At 37.0% G+C, this 24,858-nt stretch overlaps 1 protein-coding gene across 14 annotated transcripts in view; it reads right to left on the bottom strand.

Annotated features, from left to right (window-relative positions):
- The window catches only part of PLEKHA5 (pleckstrin homology domain containing A5), a 201,638-nt gene that overhangs the window by 11,168 nt on the left and 165,612 nt on the right, over positions 1–24,858 (bottom strand). For 10 of the 14 annotated variants that reach the window (XM_069106159.1, XM_069106160.1, XM_069106161.1 and 7 more), the window contains 7 exons: positions 22,923–23,024; positions 21,886–21,997; positions 21,603–21,649; positions 19,576–19,693; positions 15,944–16,062; positions 9,863–10,072; positions 8,553–8,711 (listed from right to left, as the gene is read on the bottom strand). In XM_069106159.1, the coding sequence (XP_068962260.1) occupies positions 8,553–8,711; positions 9,863–10,072; positions 15,944–16,062; positions 19,576–19,693; positions 21,603–21,649; positions 21,886–21,997; positions 22,923–23,024 (867 nt within the window). Of the gene's footprint in view, positions 1–8,552; positions 8,712–9,862; positions 10,073–15,943; positions 16,063–19,575; positions 19,694–19,742; positions 20,734–21,602; positions 21,650–21,885; positions 21,998–22,922; positions 23,025–24,858 lie in introns of those variants that run through there. The other 4 variants (XM_069106176.1, XM_069106162.1, XM_069106166.1 and 1 more) reach the window with 4 other exon arrangements.

The following is a 24,858-nucleotide window of genomic DNA, read 5'->3' as shown; positions in this document are numbered from 1 at the left end:
GGCAGAGAGAAGAGAGATGGACACTATGCATGAAGAAGTACAAATACCTGCTAGCTACAGCTTAGTACAAAAGAGAATAAGCCTAGAAAAACAGGCTGCAGTCAGACTGGTCAGAACTAATGTGGCAGCATCAGTTTGGCACCTTTGGGGAGTACTCACTAAAGAGGTAACAAAAATGATGTAGGGAAACCAATTAGGAGAATCTTCTAAGAGTGGGAAGAGGGTAGTAGTGTAGTGAAGAAGGCCATGAACCTGGAAAGTTAGGTGGAGCAGTGAATAGAGCACCAGCCCTGGAGTCAGGAGGACCTGAGTTCAAATCCAGCCTCATACACTGAACACAAAAACTAGCCATGTGACCTTGGGCAAGTCACTTAACCCCCAATTACCCTCCAAAAAAAAGAGGCCATGAACTAGTATGGTGGTTCTGAGAGTTCATATATTATGAATGCAGAACTGACAAGACTTTGCAAATGACTAGATATGAAGGATAGAGAGGGAAGAGTTGAGGATGGCACTCAGATTGCAAACCTGGGTGAATGGAATAATAGTGAGAATAACACACAGAAAGTAGCCAACATTGAATTATGATGCATGAGAAAGAAGCCAGTGGCCATGGTGTCAGAAGTATATTTGCACATGGCTAAGAAATAAAGTGAATTAGGGAACCAAAAAGGGAGGAGGCAAATTTGACCTCACAGGCATTACTGAGACTCAAAAGGACTAGCACCATAACTGCAATATAGCACAGGAAGGGACCCCTTATTTAACAGAAATGTTATCAGTAAAATGAGGACATAGTAACAGAATATATTAAGACCAGATATTCATGGAGGGAAATTCTAGAACCAGAAGAGGGAAGTATGGTAGACAGTATCTGAATGAAGATCAATGGAAGTAGAAATAGTAGCAGTATTATCGGAAGAACATACAACAGACTATCTGGATAGAAAGGAAATACATGAAGAGTTTGGCAAATAATTACAAGTCTGGCAGAGAAACACGATACTTAAGTGACGGGGAAGTTGAATTTTTTAGATATCTGTTAGAAGTTTCTGTCCAAATCAATCAATCAGTAAACATTTATTAAGTGTCTAACACATACCAGCTATTGTGCTAAATGCCTGGGATATAAAGAGGCAAAAGATAGTCCTTGCTCTCAAGGAACTTACAATCTAATGAAGGATATAATTTGTTTGCCACTATCACTTCAATCTATCAAAAGGTGGAAAGACCAAAAAAGAAGATATTCTATTCTGGATCTAAATCTTAACCAGAAGGAAGGAACTGATTTCTAGGGTAGGAATGATGGGAACTTTAAGGTTCCATAAGACTATTCTGTCTTGGAGTTTGTGATGGAGAAGTGAAGGAAAGCCACAAAGAGAGAGCAGATTTCAAGAAGTTCAGAATTTTCATTATTTGGTAACTTATTTTGACTGCTGTGACTTGCCTCATGGTGTGTCAAAGTGATATCTTGATGTAGAAGGGAGGTTAAATGTCAGGCTTATTGTATATGGAATCTTTAAGCTTGGAAGATTTTTCTCCTAAGTATAAGAACATTCTATTTGAAAAAAATGATCAAGTATTTATTCTCATGTTTCCCTATCCCCTGAAAAAAAAGAAAGGAAAAGAAAAAGTATAGAACTCTTCTATCAAATAAACAAAACAAATTCCTATGTTGACCACAACCAAAATGTGCCTCTCATTCTGCATTTTGGTTCATCAGAAGATGGGCAGAATTCTTATTCCTCAGTCCTCTGTAGTGACTGTTGATCACTGCATTGATTAGGGTTCTTAAAGTCTTTCAGAATTATTCGTTTTAAAAATATTGATGTTATAGCATCAATTGTTCTCTTGCTTCTGCTTACTTCACTGTGCATCAATTTGTATGAGTTTTCCCAGTCTCTTTATTTTTGATGGTTCAGTGGTATTACATTACATTCACGTGCCATAATTTGTTCAGCCATCCCCCGACCTAATGGAGTTCTAGTTGTGTCATGGTTCCCAAAAGAGCTGCCATAAATATTTTTGCAATAAGCTTTACAGTCAATTCCCTCTCATTGCTGCCTCTTTTTGGGAAGATAAAATGAGGAATTTATTGTATAATTTTTAATAGGCACAAGTGGCATGAAATAGAAACCAATGGTTTCAAATACAATCCTCTTTTTATGTTCAACTATGTGTATGAAATGTTCTTTTTAAAGGACATTTAAATTCTGAAAAAAATTAAGTCAATTGAGGAAAGTTTATTGTATTCCAAGATTTTCTCTTACTTAGAGTAGCTGCTGCCAAATCTCATTTTGTATTTTAATCCTATCTTTCTGGCTTTTCAGCATTTTTCTTTGACTTAGAAGCTGTGGATTTTGCTATGATATTCCTGAGAGATCTTATTTTGATTTTCTTTTAGTAGGTGACCACTGGAGTCCATTTGCATTTTTCCTTTATTTATATTAAATTCAGGCAATTTTTATTTCTGATTTCTTGGAATACAGTTTTGAGGGAGACCAGTGGTTCTTCATGTATCTTTCCTTTATTGGTTTTCCAGGTCAGTTGTTCTTAATAGCAGATCTTATATTTTCTTCTATTTAAAAACTTTTTTGGTTAGCTTCTTACTTGCATGTTAAAAAGTTTTCTTTGAAACAATCAACAAGCATTTATTAACCACCAAGTATACTCAAGGCACTGTGTTACACGCTAAGAGGGAAAAATCTACAAGGGAGATAAAATATGAAGGATACATAGATAGAGAATAGTCACATATAAATACAATATTTTTTCCCTTTCACTGGGGGACATTAATGATGGGGGCAATCAGGAAAGACATCTTTAAGGAGGTGAGCTAATTTCCAAGAGGTGGAGGTAAAGAAGGAGACATTTCCAGACATCAGACTTAGCCTGTGCATAGATACAGGAGACAAAACATGTGTATAGGGTATAAGTAAGAAAGTCTGACTGGAACTTAAGAGTGTGTGTGTTGGAGTAACACACATATAACACATATCATCAGTTTGGGAAGATACACATACTGGAGTCAAAGACTTTTAATTCCAAAGAGAGGCTTATCCTTTATCTCAAAGGCAATGAGGAACCACAGAAGCTTTTTGACTGAGGAGTGAATAGGGCAAGGCTTTAGGAATATCAATTTAGCAGCTGTGAGAACAGATTTTAGAGGGGAGAGACTAAATGCAAGGAAACCAGTGAGAAGTCAATGGCTCAAGTGGGAGGTGATGAGGATCATGCCTGGATGGTTGTGGTACAAGTGGAGAAATAGATGCACAGAGATGTTAGTGAGGCAAAATCAATGAGACTTAGCAATTGACTGGATATGGGAGTAGGGATGACTTTTTTTTTTTCATTTTTCAAATACTTTATTAACTTCTGATTTACATCATTAATTTCCGCCAGATTTTGAGTTGCAAGTTTCTCCCTGTTTTTCCCATACCCACCACCCCAAAATAGCAGTCCCACAGGATATCCCCTCCTCCAATCTGCTCTCTCCCATATCTTCTCCCATACACCCTTAGACTTTTCCAGTAGGGCATGGTGGATCTCTATGCCCCAGTGCCTGTATATCTTCCCTCCCAATTACACGTAAGATGCTGTTAATAGTATATATATACATATACATTTATATATAAATAAAATTTTAAACATTTGATTTTAAAACTTTGAATTCTAGATTCATTCCCTCCCTTGTCACCCACCCTTACTGGGAAGATAAGCAGTTCAGTATAGATTGTTCATATGTAGCTACTGCAAAACATTAACATAGCAGATATATTGTAAAAGACTGACTATATTTCCCTCCCTCCTATCCCACCTCCCACTTGTTCTATTCTCTACTTTGATCCTGTCCCTTTTCAAAAGTGAGTGCTTCCAACTTCCCTCCCCCCAGCCTGCCCTCCCTTCCATCATCTCCCCTCTCATCCCCTTCCCCCCTACTCTCCTGTAGGGTGAGATACCCTATTTAGTGTGTATGTCATTCCCTCCCCGAGCCAGATTCAATGACAATAAGGCTGACCCATTCCCTTTTGCCTTCCTATTCTTCCCCTCCATTGTAACCATTTTCCTTTGCCTCTTCTATGAGATAGTTTACCCATTCTGTCTCTCTCCATCTCCTCTCATTATGTTCCTCTCTCACCTCTTAATTTCCCCTTTTAAGTATCATCCCTTCCTATTAAATTGGTCCTGTGCCCTCTATCTATGTATACCTGTAAACATATATACACACATTCACATATGTATTCTTATGCCCGTATACCCTCCAATGTAGACATATATAATATATGTATAAAATATATATGTATACACATATTTCTATTCCCTTCAACTATTTTCATATTGAGAAAAGTTTTATCAGTTACAATTATTGTTTTTCCATGTGGGAATGTCAATAGTTCAACTTTGATAAGTTCCTTATGATTTCTTTTCCCTGTTTACCTTCTCAAGCTTCTTGTATCTGAATGTCAAATTTTCTATTCAACTCTGGTTTTTTCATTAAGAATGCTTGAAAGTCCTCTATTCCATTGAATTACCATATTTTCCCCTGAAACATGATACTCAGTTTTGCTGGGTAGGTGATTCTTGGTTTTAATCCCAGTTCCTCTGCCCTCTGGAATAATATCATATTCCAGACCCTTCGAACCCTCAGTGTAGAAGCTGCCAGATCCTGGGTTATCCTGATTATGTTTCCACAATATTCAAACTGTTTCTTCCTGGCTGCTTGTAATATTCTCTCCTTGATCTGGGAATTCCCGAACCTGGCTATAATATTCCTAGGAGTTTTCTTTTTGGGATCTTTTTCAGGAGGTGATCAGTGGATTCTCTCAACCTCTATTTTGCCTTCTGCTTCTAAAACATCAGGGCAATTTTCCTTGAGAATTTCTTGGAGGATGATTTCTAGGTTCTTTCTTTGATCACAGCTTGATCAATAATTTTTTAAATTATCTCTCCTGGATCTATTTTCCAGGTCAGTGGTTTTTCCCATGAGATATTTCACATTGCCTTCTATTTTTTCATTTGTTTGGATCTGTTTAACATCATCTTGATTTCTCTTAAAGTCACTACACTAGCTTCCCTTTGCTCCATTGTAAACCTGAGGGAATGATTCTCCTCAATGAGCTTTTGAGATTCTTTTTCCATCTGGCAAATTCAGTTTTTTAAGGCATTCCTCTCCTCATTGCCTTTTTGAGCCTCTTTTGCCAATTGAGTTAGTCTGTTTATTAAGGTGTAATTTTCCTCAGTCATGCTGTTGATGCTCATTTTGTAATTTTCTTGCATTGTCCTCATTTCTCTTCCCAATTTTTCCTCCACTTCTCTTATCTGCTTCTTAAGGTCCTCTATGGCCTGTAACCGGCTTGTATTTTCCTTTGAAGCTTTTGGTGCAGGAATTCTGACTTCACTGTCTTCCTCCTATTCCATGCTTTGCTCCTTTTTGTTCCCCAAATAGGAGTCTAATGTTGTATTCTTCTGTTTGTTTTGTTTCTTTGCCTGGTCATGTCGCCCCTCAGTCACTTGACCCCTGGGCTTTTTGCCACAGTAGGACTTTGCCACCAGACAGGGGAGCTTTCGTCCCAAACACTGGGGTTTTCTCAGCTGCCAGAGGTATTAGTTGGGTGCCCTCTCTGAGGCCTCCACACGCTTTGGCAAGCTGGTCACACACCCCAGGACCTCCACCCTAGACTGCAATCCAGATCCAAGAAGGTTAAAGCAAAAGCGATTACACCTCAGACTGGTCGCTTCAGACTGCAGGCCAGTGGCTAAAGCTGCAAGGGCCTGGAGTCTCAGCAGCTTCTCGCCCTGGAGGCAAAAGCCAGTGCACTCCCAACTACTGGTCCCAAAGTTCACACTGCACTGACCTCTCACTTTGTCCTTCGCATCTATGTGTTGAAAAATTTGGACACGGCCACAGCTGCTGGTGAGCTTGAGCCCCTCTGGCCAGTGGCTGGTCAGACCCACTCTGGGGCTAAAACCTCTGGCTCACGTGGGCCTGGGCTTGGCTCCAAGAGCGCTGCGCTGGCTGATTCCTACCGGCCTGCGGGGCTGTCCTCAGCGGGAGGTTAGCTTCTCTGTGTCATTTTGTGGGTTCTGAAGCTCCAAAGTTTGTTCAGAGTCCTCTTTTTACATGGATTGGGGAAGGTGGAAGCTGGAGCCACCCAGAGGTCCTGCTTCCACTCCGCCATCTTGACTCCGCTCCCGGAGATGACTTCTTAACTTTAGATGAACTCAAACTCAAGTTTAGATTGTTACCTTGAATTACCAGAAGATTGGTGGTGACGACCTTGATAAAAACAGGAGAATGAAAGAAGGGGTGATTTCAGGGAATAATGATTTCTGTTTCTGGCATGTTGTGTCTGAGGTGCATATGGGACACTCAGGTGGAGGCATCCCATAAGGCAGCTGGAGGTGATGTTGGATTGGAGCACAGGAAAGTTGAAGCTTGCATATGGTGATATAGGAACCATCTGCATATGGATGACAGCTGAACCTATGGGGCCTGATGAGATCATCAAGAGAGAGTACAGGAGAGGGACTGATCCCAAATGGCCAGCTCCTGCTTCCTGTGAGCTATACCCTCCTGGGCCTTACAGGAAACATCACTCAAAGTCAGGGAGAACTGGGTTCAAGTATCACCTATTATGCCACTGACTATATGACCCTGGGCAAGTCTCTAAAGCTAGAATTTGCAGAACAGATGCTAATCTCCTTCAGTAGTGGGAATTCCTTAGACCAATGAGACCACAGATTTGGTTAAAAACAAGTCATAAAGCATCCCAGGGCAGGCTGAATCCAAAAGGAGGAGAACCCCAGCATCCAATACTGTAGAGGCTGAGAAGAGTAAGAACTGCACAAAGGTAACTGTACATTTAGCACAACTGGACTTAGCAATAAAGAGATAAGTAATAAATTTCAGCTGAGTGTTGGGGGACAGAAGCCAGATTATAAAGGGGGATGTGAGATGAGGTGGGGGTGGGGACAATAAGTGAGTGCAGGTGGCTTTTTCTAGAAGTTTGCTTGAGAAAAGGAGAGAGATATTACTTTGAGGGAAGCATAATGTTTAAGCGAAGGTTTTTTTTTAAAGGATCAGGGAGATTTAGAAATGCTTTTAAGTAGCAAGGAAGGAACCAATTGTTTAAGAACCAGATGAAAGTTAGAGAGAGAGGAGATGACTGAAGGGGACAGAGGATGGCTCAGGATGAAATTAAATAGGGATAAATGTAAAGCTTTACATGACTAAAAAAACCTGTCAATTTCACAAGTATAAAATGGGGGAAGGGAATGTACAGAAGGTATCTAAAAAAGACCTGTGGGTTTAAGTGGATTTCCAGATTCTTATGTGATGAGATGTATCAGCCACTAAAGCTAAAGACTGGATGATGAGAGGGAAAACCATCAGGAATAATGATCCCATTGTACTTTGCCTTGGTCAGACCACACATGTTCAGTTGGGGGCACCACAGTTTAAGAGATCTTTTAGGGGACAACATGCAGGAACTGTAGAGCCTCCAGTTCATGTCATAGGAAGCACAGCAAGAGATAATATTTAGTGTGGAAAAGAGAAGACTTGGGGAGGATAAGACAGGTCTTCAAATAACTGAAGTTAGCTGTCATGTGGAATAGAAAAATATCCTGCTCTCTTTGGTCCCATTGGGCAGAAATACAGGTAGAAGTTGCAGAGAGGCAAATGAAGAAAATTTTCCTAATAAATGAAACTTATCCAAAAGTGCAATAGCTGCTGGGAGAGACATCATGAGAGCACTTCAAGTAAAGCTGGATAACTACTTGTCTAGTGTGCAGTAAGGGACTACTTGATCAGTACAAGAAAGAAATAAGCATTTTTTTTTTTTTTGCTTTCTGGAGGGCAACTGGGGTTAAGTGACTTGCCCAAGGTCACACGGCTAGTAAGTGTTAAGTGTCTAAGGCTGGATTTGAACTCAGGTCCTCCTTACTTCAGGGCCGATGCTCTATTCTCTGCACCACCTAGCCACCCCTAGCATTTGTTAAGAACCTACTATGTGCCAGGCACTGTGTAAACACTCTGCATATTGTATCTCCCTTGTTCTTCACAATAACCTTGGGAAGGTAGATGCAATTATTACCCACATTTTACAACTGAGGAAACTGAGGCAGGCAGATGTTAAGTATCTGAAGCATGTTAACTACTTTATCACCCAGTTGCCTGGACTAGATGACCAGTGAGTGAGGCCTCTTCCAACTCTGAATAACTCCGTGAAATGGTTCTATTTTTAATATTACAATCTTTAAGCACAGGTTATAAAACAATATTGTTATAAATCAATAGTTATTTGATTAGTAAAATGAAAGCATGACCAAAATAAACTTTTGTCAGCAAAAAAATAAAAAAGAGAACTAGAAAGGCTAAAATAAGGTAAGGAAAAGATATGAAGGGAAAATAAAATAGACAGAGGAGTTAGCAAGTAATACATTTTTAAATGGTTCATAAAACTGAAATTTTGTTTTTAAAAGTGTCACTTTATGTGCTCAAATAGAAAATTTTCTCTTTCTGAGAACCCCTACTCAAATGAACTTTGTACCTCTTTACTGAAATCCTCCTCCTGAGGGTCTATGGTGATAGCTTCTTTCAGCTGAGCTACCTCTTCTGTAGAAGTTTCAAGGTTAGTTTCAACACTGTCTTCTCTACTGATGTTCTCCGGTTCCTTAATGTTACTTGATATCAAATCATCCCTCTGATTCTGTGCAACAAATTGGACATTTAGATTTACAAGGGATAATATATCTATACACTGTCTATTCACATTGCAAAGAACATCTAAAACTTTCTTGACACATCCTGGCTCATAGGACATACATTTCTTTATTCTTAAATGAGCTGTCTCTCCTGCCCAGAGACTACAATAAATGAGACGAGAATCTAATGAAAATCAGTCAGAGGAAATAAAAGGAACACGCTATATGTATAATTTATTTTTGTTTCTAGTTTTTAAACTTAGCCATTTTGGTGGCTGGCAGAAATATGCACTTATTCAATTCCTACTCTAATCCTTGAGAGCAGGAAAAATAAGAATAATTATTTGCATCAATGCAATATCTTAAAGTTTACACTAACTTATAATTAGTCATTGGTAACAGCTATTGCTAATAAGCAAGAAAATGGGGTTAATTATTATGATGAAGGGGAATAATTTTAAGCTGATGAAACCAGCTAATCTGTTGTAATTCAGAGTGACTGTGTAACATTCAGGTGAAACTTCATTACGTGAAAACTTTCCACTCAAAACGGATCTGATATGAGCTATATATATAGTAGGCTCACTATCTTATATCCTTATGCTTACAATGATGAGCAGAGAACAAAGATGGTAGTACTCTAGAAGGCCAAAGTGAAAATATGTAGCACAGTAAAATTAGAAAGTTAATGAGACGATAAAGGCAATAAATACAAGGCAAAAAGTATCTGAAGGAAAGCAGAATATTTACAAAAGGGAAGCCTTTGACTGTCTCTTGCTACAGTTTAGATGCATGTAAATAAGAATGCAGAACAACCCACAGCATTTGAGAGAGGGGAGAACAGGGGGAAACAACAATATCATACATTTATATGGAATTTCTGAAATTTTTAAAAAGTGCATTCATTCATAAAAGATCACATGGTATAGAGCAAAAAACCCCCAGGGAATCTGAAGAAAAAGGAACTGGGTTTGAGACCTTATAGTACCAGTTACTATAAGTATGTGACCATGGAAAGATCACCAACCCTTTCTGAAGCTCATAACCATAAAAGGAGGGGTATATAACTAAAATTATGTAATACAGCATTATAATGAACTAGTCCAATAAAAACGGACTGTTTATCATACTATAATGAACAAAAGTTTTCATTTACTTGGATCACCCTGAATGGATTATCTCTGCAAAATGATGGACTCTGCAGGGGTGACTGGTCTGAAGCACCAATGAGAGTCAGTCCTTTTTTCTTCTCCCTTAGGCAAGCTTGTTGGCGTCTTTTTATTCTTTCCATTTGTTCCTCCAGAGTCATACGAGGTCGAGTACTTTCAGCCAAACACAGCTGCTCCACTGCACTTCTAGGCCTTTCCTTGAAATAATTTTTTAAACATTAGAAAAAAAGAGACAACAGTTTTTGAAAAGCATGGATAAAATAAAACATATTGCAAAGTGTGTCTCAGTTACATTTTTCTATTAAAAATGAAACATGAAGATCTCAAATGTTATTAATCTTTTTTTTTTTTTTTTTTTGCTTTTTGGAGGGGGGAAAGCAGGGCAATTGGGTTTAAGTGACTTGCCCAAGCTCACACGGCTAGTAAGTGTTAAGTGTCTGAGGCCAGATTTGAATTCAGGTCCTCCTTAGCCAGTGTCTATTCACTGTACTACCTAGCCATCCAAAATGTTTTTAATCTTAAAGGCAGAATTTTATTCTATTTTGAAATGGTAATTAATATATGTGAGCAAGGACACTGAGGAAAATTCTCCTTTCTAAACAGAGCAAACTTTATAAACCCAGGCTGCAGAGATGACACATTATTTCCTCTCTTCTTTCTGTTCCCATGCATGGGTCATTTATAGCACTGCCTGGTAAGCAAAACCAAAACAGAAATGACTCAGGAATCAATCTAACTAGGTGGTTTTCAAATTTCTGTAACAATGGGCTAGCAATAAGCAAAACTCTATCACTGCTTAAAACTCAGCCTAAGAAAAAACAGAAAGACTGGGGGGGGGGGGGAAGATGGAAACCGAAGAAAGGCCTTTCCCAGATGTGAAGTATAGAAATCTTTTATACAAGTACATTTAAAATCAATGCATGTCATCAAAGGTTTGTTACAAACAGATAAATGATACAAATATTCTAAAATGTTTTTAATCAGTAGTGAAAAGGGAATAGAAATATTTGTCAAAATACAGGAAACATCATTTTAAAAGCAAAGAGAATTAGTATTAAAACAAAAATTCCAGGGATCAATAAACTACCAATTTGTATTTCCCTTGCCAGATATGAAAAACATATTATAAGTGAGGTATTTTTTATCTTTAGATTTAAAATCATTCAATTTAATTTAATTCAATCGATTCAATTTAAAAAAGTGATTATCTTGTAGACTTTTTCAGAACAGAATTATAAAGATGCTGAACATTCTTTTTTTTTTTTTTTTTGCCTTTTGGAGGGCAATTGGGGTTAAGTAACTTGCCCAAGGTTACACAGCTAGTTTTTTTGTGTTAAGTGTCTGAGGATGCTGAACATTCTTAAAAAAAGTTTTAATATTTAAAAACACTTGCTATAGGTCTGGGTCAGTGGGAGACATTTAACCTGATAGAAATTTATAGAGAGACAGTATCTGAAAGAAATCAGAGTAGAAGTAAGGTTCTGGATTGCTAAGGAGAGGTTTCTGACTTCCTGTTAGTATGCTTTTACTCTCTCAGCTTATGGGTGGAAATATCAGCTGTGTTAAGCTGGCCTCCAAACTACAGTTTTATATTTTTTCATCCCTTTTTAACTCCCCAAAATGAACACTTCTCATAATATTCAAGTAGACACAAAAAGGAGAAAGGTAAAGTGAAAGAACTTAGTATATGAGCAAGTGCACAAGAGAGGAAGCAATATGTATAACAAGGGCTGCATTTCTTCGAAAAATAAGTTTAGTTTGCACTGAAATGAAGATATGCAAATTTCAGTTGCTGCCTGGGAATAAAGCTATTTTTAGTCTTCAGATATATTGTCTTCCCAGGAACATTTTTAACTTCATTTTCCCTTTAAGCACTACAAATGGAAAACTCTCTCTGAATCTCATATCATACTTTAAAATGGTAACAAAGTGAGATTAATTATTCTGTTGTTGCCACATTTGTTAGGTCTAAAATAAAGCAACTAATAATTTCTATTAGATAAAAGATCTAATATAATGTTCATTAATCCTTTTTTTCCTCCCTTGATTCTTTTATATGCTGTCACACTTAAAAAATGTAAGGCAAATTCTGCAGCAAAGATGCTTGATTCTGCTGGTTTTATACAGAACAAAGACAGAAAGAAAAAGGCCTAGTAGTATATATCTTCAAATCAATGTCAGACTTTTAAAATAACGGCATTAGAGAAACATGCCTACTTTAATCACGACAGTCCAATTTTGTTTTAGAGAAACATGACCATTTAAATCTTGATAAGTGTCTTAACACAATAATGTATAATATAGTTTAATGAGGGAATTATATAGGCTTTCAATTTTATTTTTTATAATTTTCTTCTGGTATTATTGAAAGAAGACAATGTATTCCTTCTAGAAGAGTGGTTCTTCACCTTTGTTGTGTCATGGGCTATGCTGGCACTACTTTGCAGCTTAAGCACCCCTTCTCAGAATGTTTGTTGTCTAACATTCATAATCCAAGGACAAGTTTCAGTTAGAAGCTAGGGAAAATAAAGATGTCATTTTAGTCCCCTGAAATCTATCCACAAAGCCCTTGGGATTCTGTGGACATTAGGTTAAGAACTTCTTTTGCAGAGGAGCTAATCCAGATTTTTTAAGGAACCATCTTTTTGTAATAAAATACACTTTAAGATAATGTTGCTTATTAAATCAACTTTTCCAAGACAATCCACTGATTTCAATCTTCCCTAAAAGCTCACTATTTCCAGCTTCACCATTAAAGCAGTTGATAATGCAGAATTGCATAGTGTGTTGGAAAGAAGGATGGATTTGAGGCTAGAAGAGACACAGATTGAAGTTCTGCTTTTCGTATTTCTAGATATTTGATTATGGGGTAAGTTCTTAAACCTCTCTGAGTTTGTCATCTATAAAATGGGGATAATAAGGGGTGGCTAGGTGGCACAGTGAATAGAGCACCGGCCCTGGAGTCAGGAGGACCTGAGTTCAAATCCGGCCTCAGACACCTAACAAAAACTAGCTGTGTGACCTTGGGCAAGTTACTCAACCCCAATTGCCTTCCAAGAAAAGCCCCCCCCCCCCAAATGGGGATAATATTACCTGTAGTGTTTCATAGGGGTATTATACTAATAAAATATCTAGATATAAGAGATGAACTATGTGCATTATAAGAATCTTTAATTATGCAAATTAAATCTGCTACAAAGAACCCATCATATACAAGAAATATTTCTGGGGTACTTTGTAGAAGCTGAAAATGGTCGTTTATTTGGATGGGAAAATGATGAGTATTGTGCACTTTATAGGTGCTTCCATTTTCTCTTTCCCTCTCTTCTTAACTCCTTGCAATTTGGCTTCTCATCTTTGGATTCCTCCAAAATTGCTCTTTTCAAAGTTAGTTCTGATCTCTCAGGTGCCAAATTCAACAACCTTTTCTCAATCTTCACCCTCCTTGACTTTTTTTTTTAAAGGAAGGCAATTTTATTTTTTATTATATATTTTTATTATTATCTTTTTTTTTTTTTTGCTTTTTTTGGAGGTGGGAAGGCAGGGCAATTGGGGCTAAGTGACTTGCACAAGGTCACATGGCTAGTTTTTTGTGTTAAGTATGAGGCTGGATTTGAACCCAGGTCCTTCTGACTCCAGGGCCTGTGCTCCACCTAGCTGCCCCCCTCCTTGACTTTTAAGTGCCACTGATACTGTTGATTACCTCTTCTCCTTGATAGTCTTCTTTCTAGGTCTCCTGGTCCTGCTTCTACTTATATGACCTCTCTTCAGTATCTTTTGCTATGTCCTCATCCATATCATGCCCTTTAACCATTAGTGTCCCACAGGATTCTGTCCTGGGCCCTCTTCTCTTTTACTTCTTAACTACTTCACGGTTAACAGCCTGCTGGTAGGTCTGCCTGCTCAAATCTCTCCCCACTCCAGTTCATCTATCCAGCCACTGAGGTGATTTTCCTAAAATGCAGGTCTGATCATATCACCCCCACCCCCACTCAATAAACTCCAATGGCTCCCAATTACCTCCAGGAGCAAATATAAAATGTTCTGTTTGGCAGTCAAAGCCCCTCTGCCTTTCTTGTTTTCTTATACCTTACTCCCCACTACATACTCTTAAATTCAGTGACACTGGCCTCCTCCCTGTTGTAGGCATTTTCTATGGTTGATCTCCATGCCTGGAATGCTATTCCTCCGCATCTCCACCTCCTGTGGTTCCTCCAAGACCCAAGTAAATCCCATCTTCTACGTCTTTCCCAATCCCTCTTGATTCTGCTAATAATTTCCTATTTATCCTGTGCAGAGCTTTTCCCTATATATTGTCTGCATCCTGTCTTCTCCACTAGACCAAGGAGCTCCTTGAGGGCAGGGCCATCTTTTGTTTTACTTTGTATCCTGACCATGTAGTGCAGTTCTTGGCACATAGTAGGCACTTAATAAGCACTGACTGACTACTTTATGGAACTTGGTATTTCTGTAGCATCTTTTTTTTTCTTTCTTTTTGGAGGGGAGAAGGCAGGGCAATTGAGGTTAAGCGACTTGCCCAAGGTCACATGGCTAGTAAGTGTTAAGTGTCTGAGACCAGATTTGAACTCAGGTCCTCTTGACTCCAGGATCGGTGCTCTATTCATTGGGCTACCTAAGCTACCCCTGTAGCGTCTTTTTCCATATGATACAGAGGTACTGTGGTATAACATGGAATGATTCAGACATCTGCTAGCTTTGTGATAGTGGGTAAGCCACTTTCCTCCTTATGACAACACTTCTGTTAAATAAATCTATTTAAATAAAGGAAATTGTACCATAAATCTACATTATACATACCTGAACATGATTATTTATCTCTCACCAATTATACGTAACATATGTCATCAATATTAGAATCTATCTTAAAAAGAAAATTCAGATATATTTTTTGTTTACCAAGGTCATACAGCTAGTAAGTGTTAAGTGTCTGAGGCCACATTTGAACTCAGGTCCTGCAGATATAATTTGAAATCTATCGTTTTGCAACAGTTCTTGATTAGAACTCCAAAAACAGAAACAAAGTGTTTTAAAAATCATTTTTTTTTTTGCTTTTTTTGGGGGGAAGGCTGGGCAATTGGAGTTAAGTGACTTGCCCAAGGTCACACAGCTAGTAAGTGTTAAGGGTCTGAGGCCAAATTTGAACTCAGGTCCTCCTGACTCCAGGGCAGGTGATCTATTCACTGTGCCACCTAGTCACCCCAATCATGTACTTTTTTTTTTTTAAAGCAATTAGGGTTAAGTAACTTGCTCAAGGTTACACGGCCAGTTATTTCTGGGTGTGGTGCTAAGTATCAGAGCCCAGATTCGATGCCAGGTCATCCCGACTCTGGGGCTGGTGCTCTTTCTCACTGTGCCACCTGGCTGCCCCTAAGCAACTGGGATTAAGTAACTTGCTCAAGGTTACACGGCCAGGTGTTTCTGGGTGGGTGCTAAGTGTCCGAGCCCAGATTCGATCTCAGGTCATCCCGACTCTGGGGCTGGTGCTCTTACAAAAGCCGAGTATTAGACTGCTTGTTCTGAGAAGGCTTCTGTCCTGGCCTGAACTGGATATTTTTGGAGGCTGAGGGGGGCCTGAGGAGCTTCGTTTGGCATTATCAAATTGTGAGCCTCCCCAGACTCATCAGCATATGTCAGTTCAAATGGATTCTGAGGTAGGTCCTTATCTAATTTGCAAGACCTAGGTTTCTGGGATTTTCTTTCCACAAATTCATTCTGCAGACCTTTAGAATGGTCAGTGTTTAGGGCGAACTTCTAAAAATGGCTATTGGAAAAAGCTATTTTACCTTAGAGGAATGCTTATTAGTAATAAAAGTCTCAGAATGCAGGCTGGGGTATATGGTAGCAGTTAGATACTGGGATACACTGAGAAGCTCACATGCTCTTGAATGGATAATGGATTGGCTGTAATTCAGAAATACCTATGGATTTTTTTTTAAGCAAGAATGCCACTTTATCTTGGTTATATATGAAAAAATTTCTCCATGAAACCAGAGAAACAGAAAGCTAAAGATTACATTCTATCTATTAACTAATTGCTTTTTAAATACCGTTCTTGTATCAATCATCTTCTTAGTTTTCCTTAAGGTTACGTAAGAGGCTATGGTTGAAGACTCAGGCATTGGAGATTTGGTTCTGGGAGGTACAACTCCAACAGGAAAATGTGAACCTAAAAAAAAGAAACAAACAGGAACAATTCCTACAAAGCAACTATCATAAAAGTTGACATTTTTCTTTGTAATACTAGAATTTATTTACATTTTAAAATAGTCAATGCTGGATCTGGCCCAAAAAAGTCAAGAAAAATGAAGTAGCAGTACACTATTTCATTAGCCAATGATAGTGACATGATTTAAGGTTAAATTAAAAACAAATTAGCTGGTTACATTAATGGGAGGCATAAGAAAAATCTGATGCCTATTTTCTCTTTGTATTAAATTAGGATTTTTTATTTAAAGGTAGTTACTGCATTTTTATTTTTAACTTTTTTTTTGCTTTTTGGAGGGCAATTGGGGTTAAGTGACTTGCCCAAAGTCACATGGCTAGTAAGTGTGTCAAGTGTCTGAGGCTGGGTTTGAACTCAGGTCCTCCTGACTCCAGGGCTGGTGCCCTATTCACTGCGCCACCTAGCCGCCCCAGGTACCGCATTTTTAAAAAAGTGGATAGCACCTGCTATCATTACTATTTTTTATTTTGAAAAACATCAATTACATAACAATAACAGCATCGATTAATATTTATATATACATATTAAACTTTTAAAAGTGCTTTCTGAAATACTATGTATTGGCCCTTTTTTATCCTCATGAAAACTCTCTAAAGCAAACTAAGTAATATGTTACTTATTTTTTATATATGGAATTTGTAACACAAGGAGGTTGTGACTTTCTTTAGGTCACAGAGCTAATTTGATAGTATAGTCTGCCCAGAATTTGGGAGAGATGAGGAAATCAAGATCTTGAGGAGTTAAGTGATATCCTGAATCCTCTGTAGCCCATTACTTAAATGAAATCTATTGTGAAAGAAAAAAATTTGTAAGTGATACCAGGATTAATAAGGAAACTTCCATTAGTACTATGGACTAAAATACATTTTAGATAGTCATTCATTAAATCATTATAAACTCAAGGAACTTGGGTAAGTGTCAATTCTGCAACCTAAATCTTGGGTAAGCAGAATGCACACTCTTGTACTTTCCATAAGTCCAGGGTTGGGAGACTGCTTCATGGAGATTCACAACATCTCTAAAATAATCTCACATTGTTACTAAATTATTTTCTTTTGACTGCTGTTTTTTGGATGAAATGATTTTGAAATGTGTAACATACGTTCTATTATTTAGAATCAATTTATATTGTACATTTTCTAGCACACTAAAGACCTAGAATAGGAGTTCTTTGCCTTCTTTTTTTGGTCATGGACCCCTTTAAGCATTCTTGTAAAAACTAGGGACTTCTGCTCAGAATAATGCTTTTAAATAATAAATTAAATACCAAGTATTACAAAGGAAACCATTTATAGTGACCAAAATATTACAATAACAAAACCATGAACTGAAACTTGTGTGTTTGTGAACCCGTTTAAGAATCCCCAATGATCTAGAATAGAGGCATAAGACTTAGGGCAACAAAATTTCCAAATGTGGTGAACCAGATTAAAATGTAATGAGGAAATGTTTAAATTAAAAAAAAAAATATAGTACAACACAGATAATGTTAATTTGTAGGTTTTTATAAAAGCCAATATGCTACCTTCACAGATCTGTTTCTTTTTTCTTTTCTTTTTTTGGTGGGCAATTGGGGTTGTGACTTGCCCAAAGTCACATGGCTAGTAAGTGTGTCAAGTGTCTGAGGCTAAATTTGAACTCAGGTCACAAATCTGTTTCTATTTGAGTCTAACATCATTGGTCTAGAGGCAGCTCTCTGGCATATTGGTATTTTTAAGAATCCAGAGACAAGAGTCACAGAGGATTGATAGTAACGGATAGATGGGTTGTTATCTGCATTAGCCACATCAAAATGAAATAAAAAATACAGCAGAGTATCACAGTTAGGCATAGAATAGTCTATCAGATAGCTAATTTTAGAACTGTACATTAACTCTGAGAATGCTTATTGAATAAGACAGCAATAGTTGAATTTAAATTACGTTAAATCTTGCAATTTTAAATGTGACTATGCTTATTCAAAAACCAATCCCACTGAAAGCTATGTAGCACCTCAAATTTTGTACTTAATTTGGTACCTTCTTTGGTCTTATGTAATTATTTTAAAAAGATAGCTGACAAACATAGCAATTAATTGTCATGCAAATTAATTATATGTAAACAAAGATTCACAAAGATGAAGAAGTTCTCAGATTCTGCATCTATTTTGGTTGTGAATAGATGGAATTGGAAATGAGAAGAATGAAGACACAACTTTTTTTTCCCTTCTTTTCTTAAAGTTAAGGAAACCACACTGTATTTGAATTAAATCAACTTTATAAAGTCACTTATTAGATAATTTTTAAACTTGGGAAATGAACTGAGTTGTACTTGGTATTACATATACCTCAGGATAAAGTATTATGACTGCATAGGAGTCAGAAACAAGAATGGAATAGGGCACAAATATGCAATTTTGGGGGTTTTGATGTCTTCCCTAATTAGTAGGAATTTCATCCTCATTAAATCAATACAACTTCTTCTTCAGGCTCCATTCACTAAATGGACTTATCTTTTACATAAATGGGAAATGATTTACTTTATTTAAACAAAGTTTTGGGTTTTTTTTGGAGGGGGGAAGGCAAGGCAATTGGGGTTAATTGATTTGCCCAAGGTCACACAGCTAAGTGTATCAAGTGTCTGAGGCCGCATTTGAACTCAGATCCTTCTGACTCCAGGGCTGGTGCTCTATTCACTGTGCCACCTAGCTGCCCCTACACAAAGTTTAATGATGTCTTGTGTGCAACAGTGTCATAAACTCCTAGAGGATTAAGCTATGTCTTCTTATTCATGTATGCTGATCAACCAGCATAATGCAATGCAGAGAAAGAAAAAATGCTTTTGTGGGGGGGGGCTGGGTAGTGGGGTGGTGTGACTGATGATTAAGACTATTTATATTTGGGCAGAATATACTTTCAACTAAACTCTTCTCTCACAAAGAATTATAATTTGTAAAATGGAGTTACCTATTATGTAAAGATGGTAGTAGATATTCATATTAGACTATTTTCCAAGCATTTTTTTTTTCATTTTAAAACCACACATCTACCACATGGTAGGAAAAAACCCCACCACTTACTGAAATATTAAAAGACATAATTCTAGAGAAAAAGGTAGAAAAATGAGGCAGTCATTATAATATTTCAAAAAGAGATTACTTGGGAATTTGAAATATGCCACCTTATTTCCTCATTTATTTATTTCATTGTCCTCTCTAGACATGTCTTTAAAAAAAGTTTCCAGAGTTGAACTTTAAGACCTGGAGATGCTAATAAAAATATGAGTAGATGTTTTATGTAAGAGGATGGAAAATTACTTAAAAATAACTTCTAAAACTAGTGTGACTAAGTATACTGTGTTAAAATTTTGAGGATTATAGACTTCTTAGCTTTAAACTGTGAAAGACAAAAATTTAAAAGTGATACCAGGAGTAATAAGAAAACTTCCATTTGTACTACATAAAAGTTAAAAGCTGACCTTTAGTTACAGAATCTATCTCTGAAACAGGATCAGACTTTTCTTCTCCATTAGATTCATCAACTTCTGCTACAGTTGTTAATTCTGGTTCACTCTTGTAAAGTCTATAATCAGGACCCTTTAAAGTGAGGAAAAAAAATGTAGATTAAAAATAACTAAAAATTTTTCTGTGTTGCTATTTTATGAAATCTCAAGTTAAATTTGGTAAATGAGGTTGCTAATCCCTTCCCCATCTCAGAACTTTTAAACAGGAACTGTTTTAGACAAAATACTTTTGAAAGTCCATATGTAAGTGAAGGAAAACAAATATGAAGGAAGATTAAAATTTGTATCTTCCAAGTTTTTTGTTTTGAAATTAAAATAAATATTTTTCTTTTCATCATGACCACCAGATTGTTTGGCATTACATTGTAAGAATAATGACTGAATGTATTAAATTACCTTTTCCATTTTAGAAGGTAGTCAGATGCCATATATACTAGTAAAGTCCTAAATTCCAAATTCCTATATAATTAAAATTTCTTTGATAGGCTTTTCCCTTCACTGGTTTATATTCCTTCTTTCACTGATCCTTTCTCCTTCCTTATCAATTCTTACTTTTACATACTGAATATCCAAATCTTGACCTTACTTATCCTGGCAGTAACTCTACTTCCCACCCTTTATTTTCTGATCTGAGGATAGAAAAAATTAGCAGACATGATCTCTGTGTCTCACATTAGTCTATTTTAAATCTGGTCTCTTCGTGTTATATAAAATAACATTAAATGACAGTTTTCTATATTAAAAAAATTTAAGCACATAAGAAAAAAAACCCCAAAATGTAATATGTGAAAATGGTAACATGGAAAGCAACAAAAACTACTGCCCAAAAGGAGATTACAATATAATGATGGCAAAAGAAAATGATTATGAAAAATCAAGATGATATTTGTGATGCATAATTCTGTGGCAATTCTAGCCACTTACACAGTGAGAGCCATTTCTTGGATATCCTTGAACTTGGTAAATCTTCTTTTCTTCAGGCAGATGTACTGGGCCCCTGCTATAACAGAGCAAGGAGCTGCTATCACTGGGCAGAGGGGGGATTATGGGAGGCTGCTCTGTAAAGTCATAGGACCAAGGAAGTGGAGGACGAGGTGGGACTACTTCCTCTTCCTAAAGATTGTAGAATAGTCACCTTATTTAGATGAGCATAATGTGTTAAGAGTATCTAACAAACTTTTCAATAGCAGCTTAGCTTTAAAAACGTATGTCTCATCAACTCTAGATAATGAAAGGGACACTGTCAAAATCACATGTAAAGAAAGAAATAAAACAGAGCATTATAGTCACCAAGTCAAACTGAGTTTGAAACAGTATCCAGTTTGCTTCGGAGCACCAAGATTGGCACTTTTTGTATTTGCATTCCATTTAAAGTTCTATTATAAATCCAAAGGATCACTGCACAGTAAAGTGCTGCTTTTTAGGTATAGCAGGAAAAAATTTTAGTTTAAAACTCTGTAAAATGTTGCATTCACATTTAGAAAGAAATGATACTAAGCATTTTCCCCCATTGGAATCAAAATTGGAAGCTATTGTAATTATGTTGACAGTATCTCTTTATAGTTATAATTTTTAATATTATGCATAAATATTGCTCTACAAAACCTCCTAAAACACAGATAAGTGCTTACCACACAAGAGTGAAATTCAGTACATTTTTATGACCATGAAGAAAATTCCTACCTTTCAAGTTCTGAAATGCATGAACCAACCCAGATTCAATTTTTCCAGTTTAAGGTTTGGGGGTCAGAAGGAGACTCAGTTGTTACAAATAAGAAATCATCAATGTAGCTTTAAACATCATTCTTGTAATGCCCATTGTAACTTCAAGATTAACACAATAACTTGAGTGGAACATACTTTAAAACTACTTAAAATTATTTTTGTAAAACTATGGAAAATACGTGCTTTCTTTTTACTCATTCTTTAAGGTTAGAAATATATCCATTTGCATTCAGAAATCAAAACAGTAAACATCTTACCTCATTTTTGTACTTAACTGCTGAAAAAGCCTTTGATCCTATGATACCTATTAAAATAATTTTTAAAAATTATAATGCATCACTATTAAAACTAGTTACAAAATCTTTTTGAATCTAGAGGAAAAACAAAATGTCATGCTACCCATTTACTTACATTTAATCATATTTGTGCTTCTAGTGCCTTGCCAACTAAGTTAATGAAATGCAATTACACGTTTCATTCATTTTAGATGTAACTGTGGCCAAATGTCAGCTAATAAAAGATAAAAAGTAGTCTCTTTACCAGCCTCTGTGGTGCCTCGCTGCTGTTTATGTTTACTCAAACCTTCCATGACATCTTGAATTCTCCAAAGTTCTTTCTGAATCTGTGCACGCTGAATGCCTGCTGACTCCGTCTATTAATAATATTATGCATTAATTCATATAGGAAACTTAAAATTAAAATATTTATAAATACCTGGTAATAAAAAATAAACAATACTAGACATATATTAAAATTTTAAAAGACTTAATTTTATCACCTCTTCCAGAAATTTTAGAAGAGCAATATAGTGGTAGTCATATCAACAAAAAGTAATGTAGAGGGCAGCTAAGTGGCGTAGTGAATAGAGCACCAACCCTGGAGTCAGGCCTCAAATCCAGCCTCAGACACTTAACACTTATTAGTCGTGTGACTTTAGGCAAGTCACTTAACCCCAACTGCCCTGCCTTCTCCCCTCTAAAAAGCAAAAAACAAACAAAAAAAGTAATGTAATCAAGTATTTCAGCGATCTCTGATACATAATCCATAGTATTATTTATATGCCATCTTTTAAGAGATAATGTAACATACAGACAAATCCATTTCCAGAGGAATGAGAACTAATAAATGGTGGTGGTTGGGTTGTGGTTGAGTGGGGTGTTGAAGGGAATCAGGAATAGCCTTCAGAAGGAGGATATATGTGATTTCTGTTACTTGCAAAGCAAATATTTATTATCTATGCCTCACACTTGTTAATGTCATCATCATCTCTTTTAGCAGGCCTCTCCTATCATACCAGATAAGGATACATGTGGCCAAACTTAAAATTTGACACATTAAAGGGTTACTTAAACAGAAGATAAGCCTGGTGGAGTGACTTCTTTAGAGATTTTGGCAAGTGTGTGGTTAATTTAGAGCTTGGGTTTGGGGGAGTCCTGACATGTAGGCCCATCATACTTCAGGTCTTTCACAGTTCATTTTGGATTTGATATCTTATCAATGTAACCATCTGAAGTTGTCTGACACCAGAGCATAACCACAAGGCTTGAAAAGAATCTGAGAAGATTAAAATTTTGTACCTGAACTTCACCAAGTCGATCCAACTGTTCTTGCATCTGGTTCCTCGTAATTGTTACATCATATTCTAATTTGTCATATTCTCGCCAGGCTCTTTCTAGTTCCTGAAAACATGAGAACCAGGACTTAATACTTTAATTTTCTTATGATGTTGTATAAAGATTTGTTGAACTTCTTTTATAGACATCATAGAATATTATGGTATTAACTGGGCAAATTTTTTTTCAGTCATCTTAGCTGTCTGACTCTTCTTCTGGGGTTTTCTTGGTAAACATACTGGACTGGTTTGCCATTTCTTTCTCCAGCTCATTTTTACAGATGAAGAACTGAGGCAAGCAATGCTAATTGATCTGCCCAAGGTTACACTGCTAGCGAAGAGTCTGAAGTCTGATTTGAACTCAGGAAGATGAGTCTTCCTCACTCTAGGCTCTGTTGTTCCTTAGAAGACAAGGGCAGCTTTTAAGAAGGCAAAAACAAAAGAACACTGAACTGTCTTTGATGATCTCATGAATTAAAATAAATTCACTATTAAGATGACTTCAAAACCTGCAAGTTTAGCTCTCATCTTGTTCCTGAGTCCCACTCCTTTATCCTCACTGCCTGTTGGATAGGGCACCTGGATGTCCCACAATAATTTCAAACTCAAACTCATTATTTTCCCCACTGAATCTACCTTTCTCCCCAATTTCCCTTTTTTTATTAAGGACATTATTGACACATACCAATTGACTGTCAAATCTTGTTCATTCTATCATCATATCATTTCTCAATCTCCTATACCCTCTATGTACATAGCCTCTATAGTAGTTAATGCCCAAATTATTTCCATAGGTTCCTTATTGATCTCCTTGCTTCCAGACTCTCTCCTCTGTTAATCAGTCACTAAGTACCAGGCATGACGCTAAACTTTGGGGAGGTGGGGAGGGGAAAGCACAAAGACAGCTCCAGCCCAGAGAAGCTTACATTCTAATGTCCAGAGACAAAAAAAAAAAAAGGGAACTGGAAGGAAGGAAGGGGTAGGGAGAATATGCCAAGGAGGGGCAGTGCAGTTTGGAAAGGAATGAAGCCAAGATTGATCCAGGCCTCACCATAAATTGGAGGTTCTAGGAGGAACCAGTCAGTTGGAAGGAGAAGGCCTCTGCGGCAGAGGTACTTAAGAGGGAACTTTCAGGGTGAAGAGATTTCTATGGCATGGTGGATAAAATCTGGTGAAAAGCAGAGCAGCGGGGTGGCCAGGTAGCACAGCAAGTAAGAGTACCGGCCCCAGAGTAAGGATGACCTGGGATCGAATCTGGGCTCAGACACTTAGCACCCACCCAGAAACACTTGGCCATGTAACCTTGAGCAAGTTACTTAACCCCAATTGCTTCAAAAAAGAAAAGAAAAGAAAAGCAGAGCAGCTTGGAAAGGTATCTTCCCAGAGGAGCTAGAAAAAACATTATTCCTAAGGCACAAGTATGACCATTCCACCCCCTACTCAAAATTCTCCAGGACTCCCTGCTGCATCAAGGATAAAATGAAAACTTCTCAATTTGACCCTTTACAATTTAGAATATCTCATCTGTGCTTTTGTTAACTCTGCAAATTAAAAGTGTCTTAAAGTTGACTCTGCCCTTTTAAAACTCTTCAAACTAAGACAAGTAACTTCCTTTTTATTCTGAAAAAGATATTTATCTTTACTAAAAGCTGATGTGGAAGATGAAGTTCTCTTTCTCCAAATTTTCAGTATGTCACATTATAGCCTTTCCAGTAATCTCTTACACTTATAGAAAAATATTATGTAATTATGTGATTAATTTCTATTTCTTTTTTGGATTTAGGCTATCTTCCTGCCTACGTATTTAAAAATAATTTTGTCATTTTAGTTATGGAAGTCTGACAATAATGTGATTGGATAAATTGAGAATAGAGATTCCTTATGTCCGTGAATCCTATCAA

This window comes from Petaurus breviceps, unplaced genomic scaffold (assembly GCF_028583685.1).
Source record: "Petaurus breviceps papuanus isolate PSGF00001 unplaced genomic scaffold, PetGlider_PUasm1.0 78, whole genome shotgun sequence".
In the NCBI taxonomy this organism is placed as follows: Eukaryota; Metazoa; Chordata; class Mammalia; order Diprotodontia; family Petauridae; genus Petaurus; species Petaurus breviceps.
The sequence above is the reverse complement of the archived record's forward strand: the minus strand, read 5'-3'. Positions and strand labels throughout refer to the sequence as shown.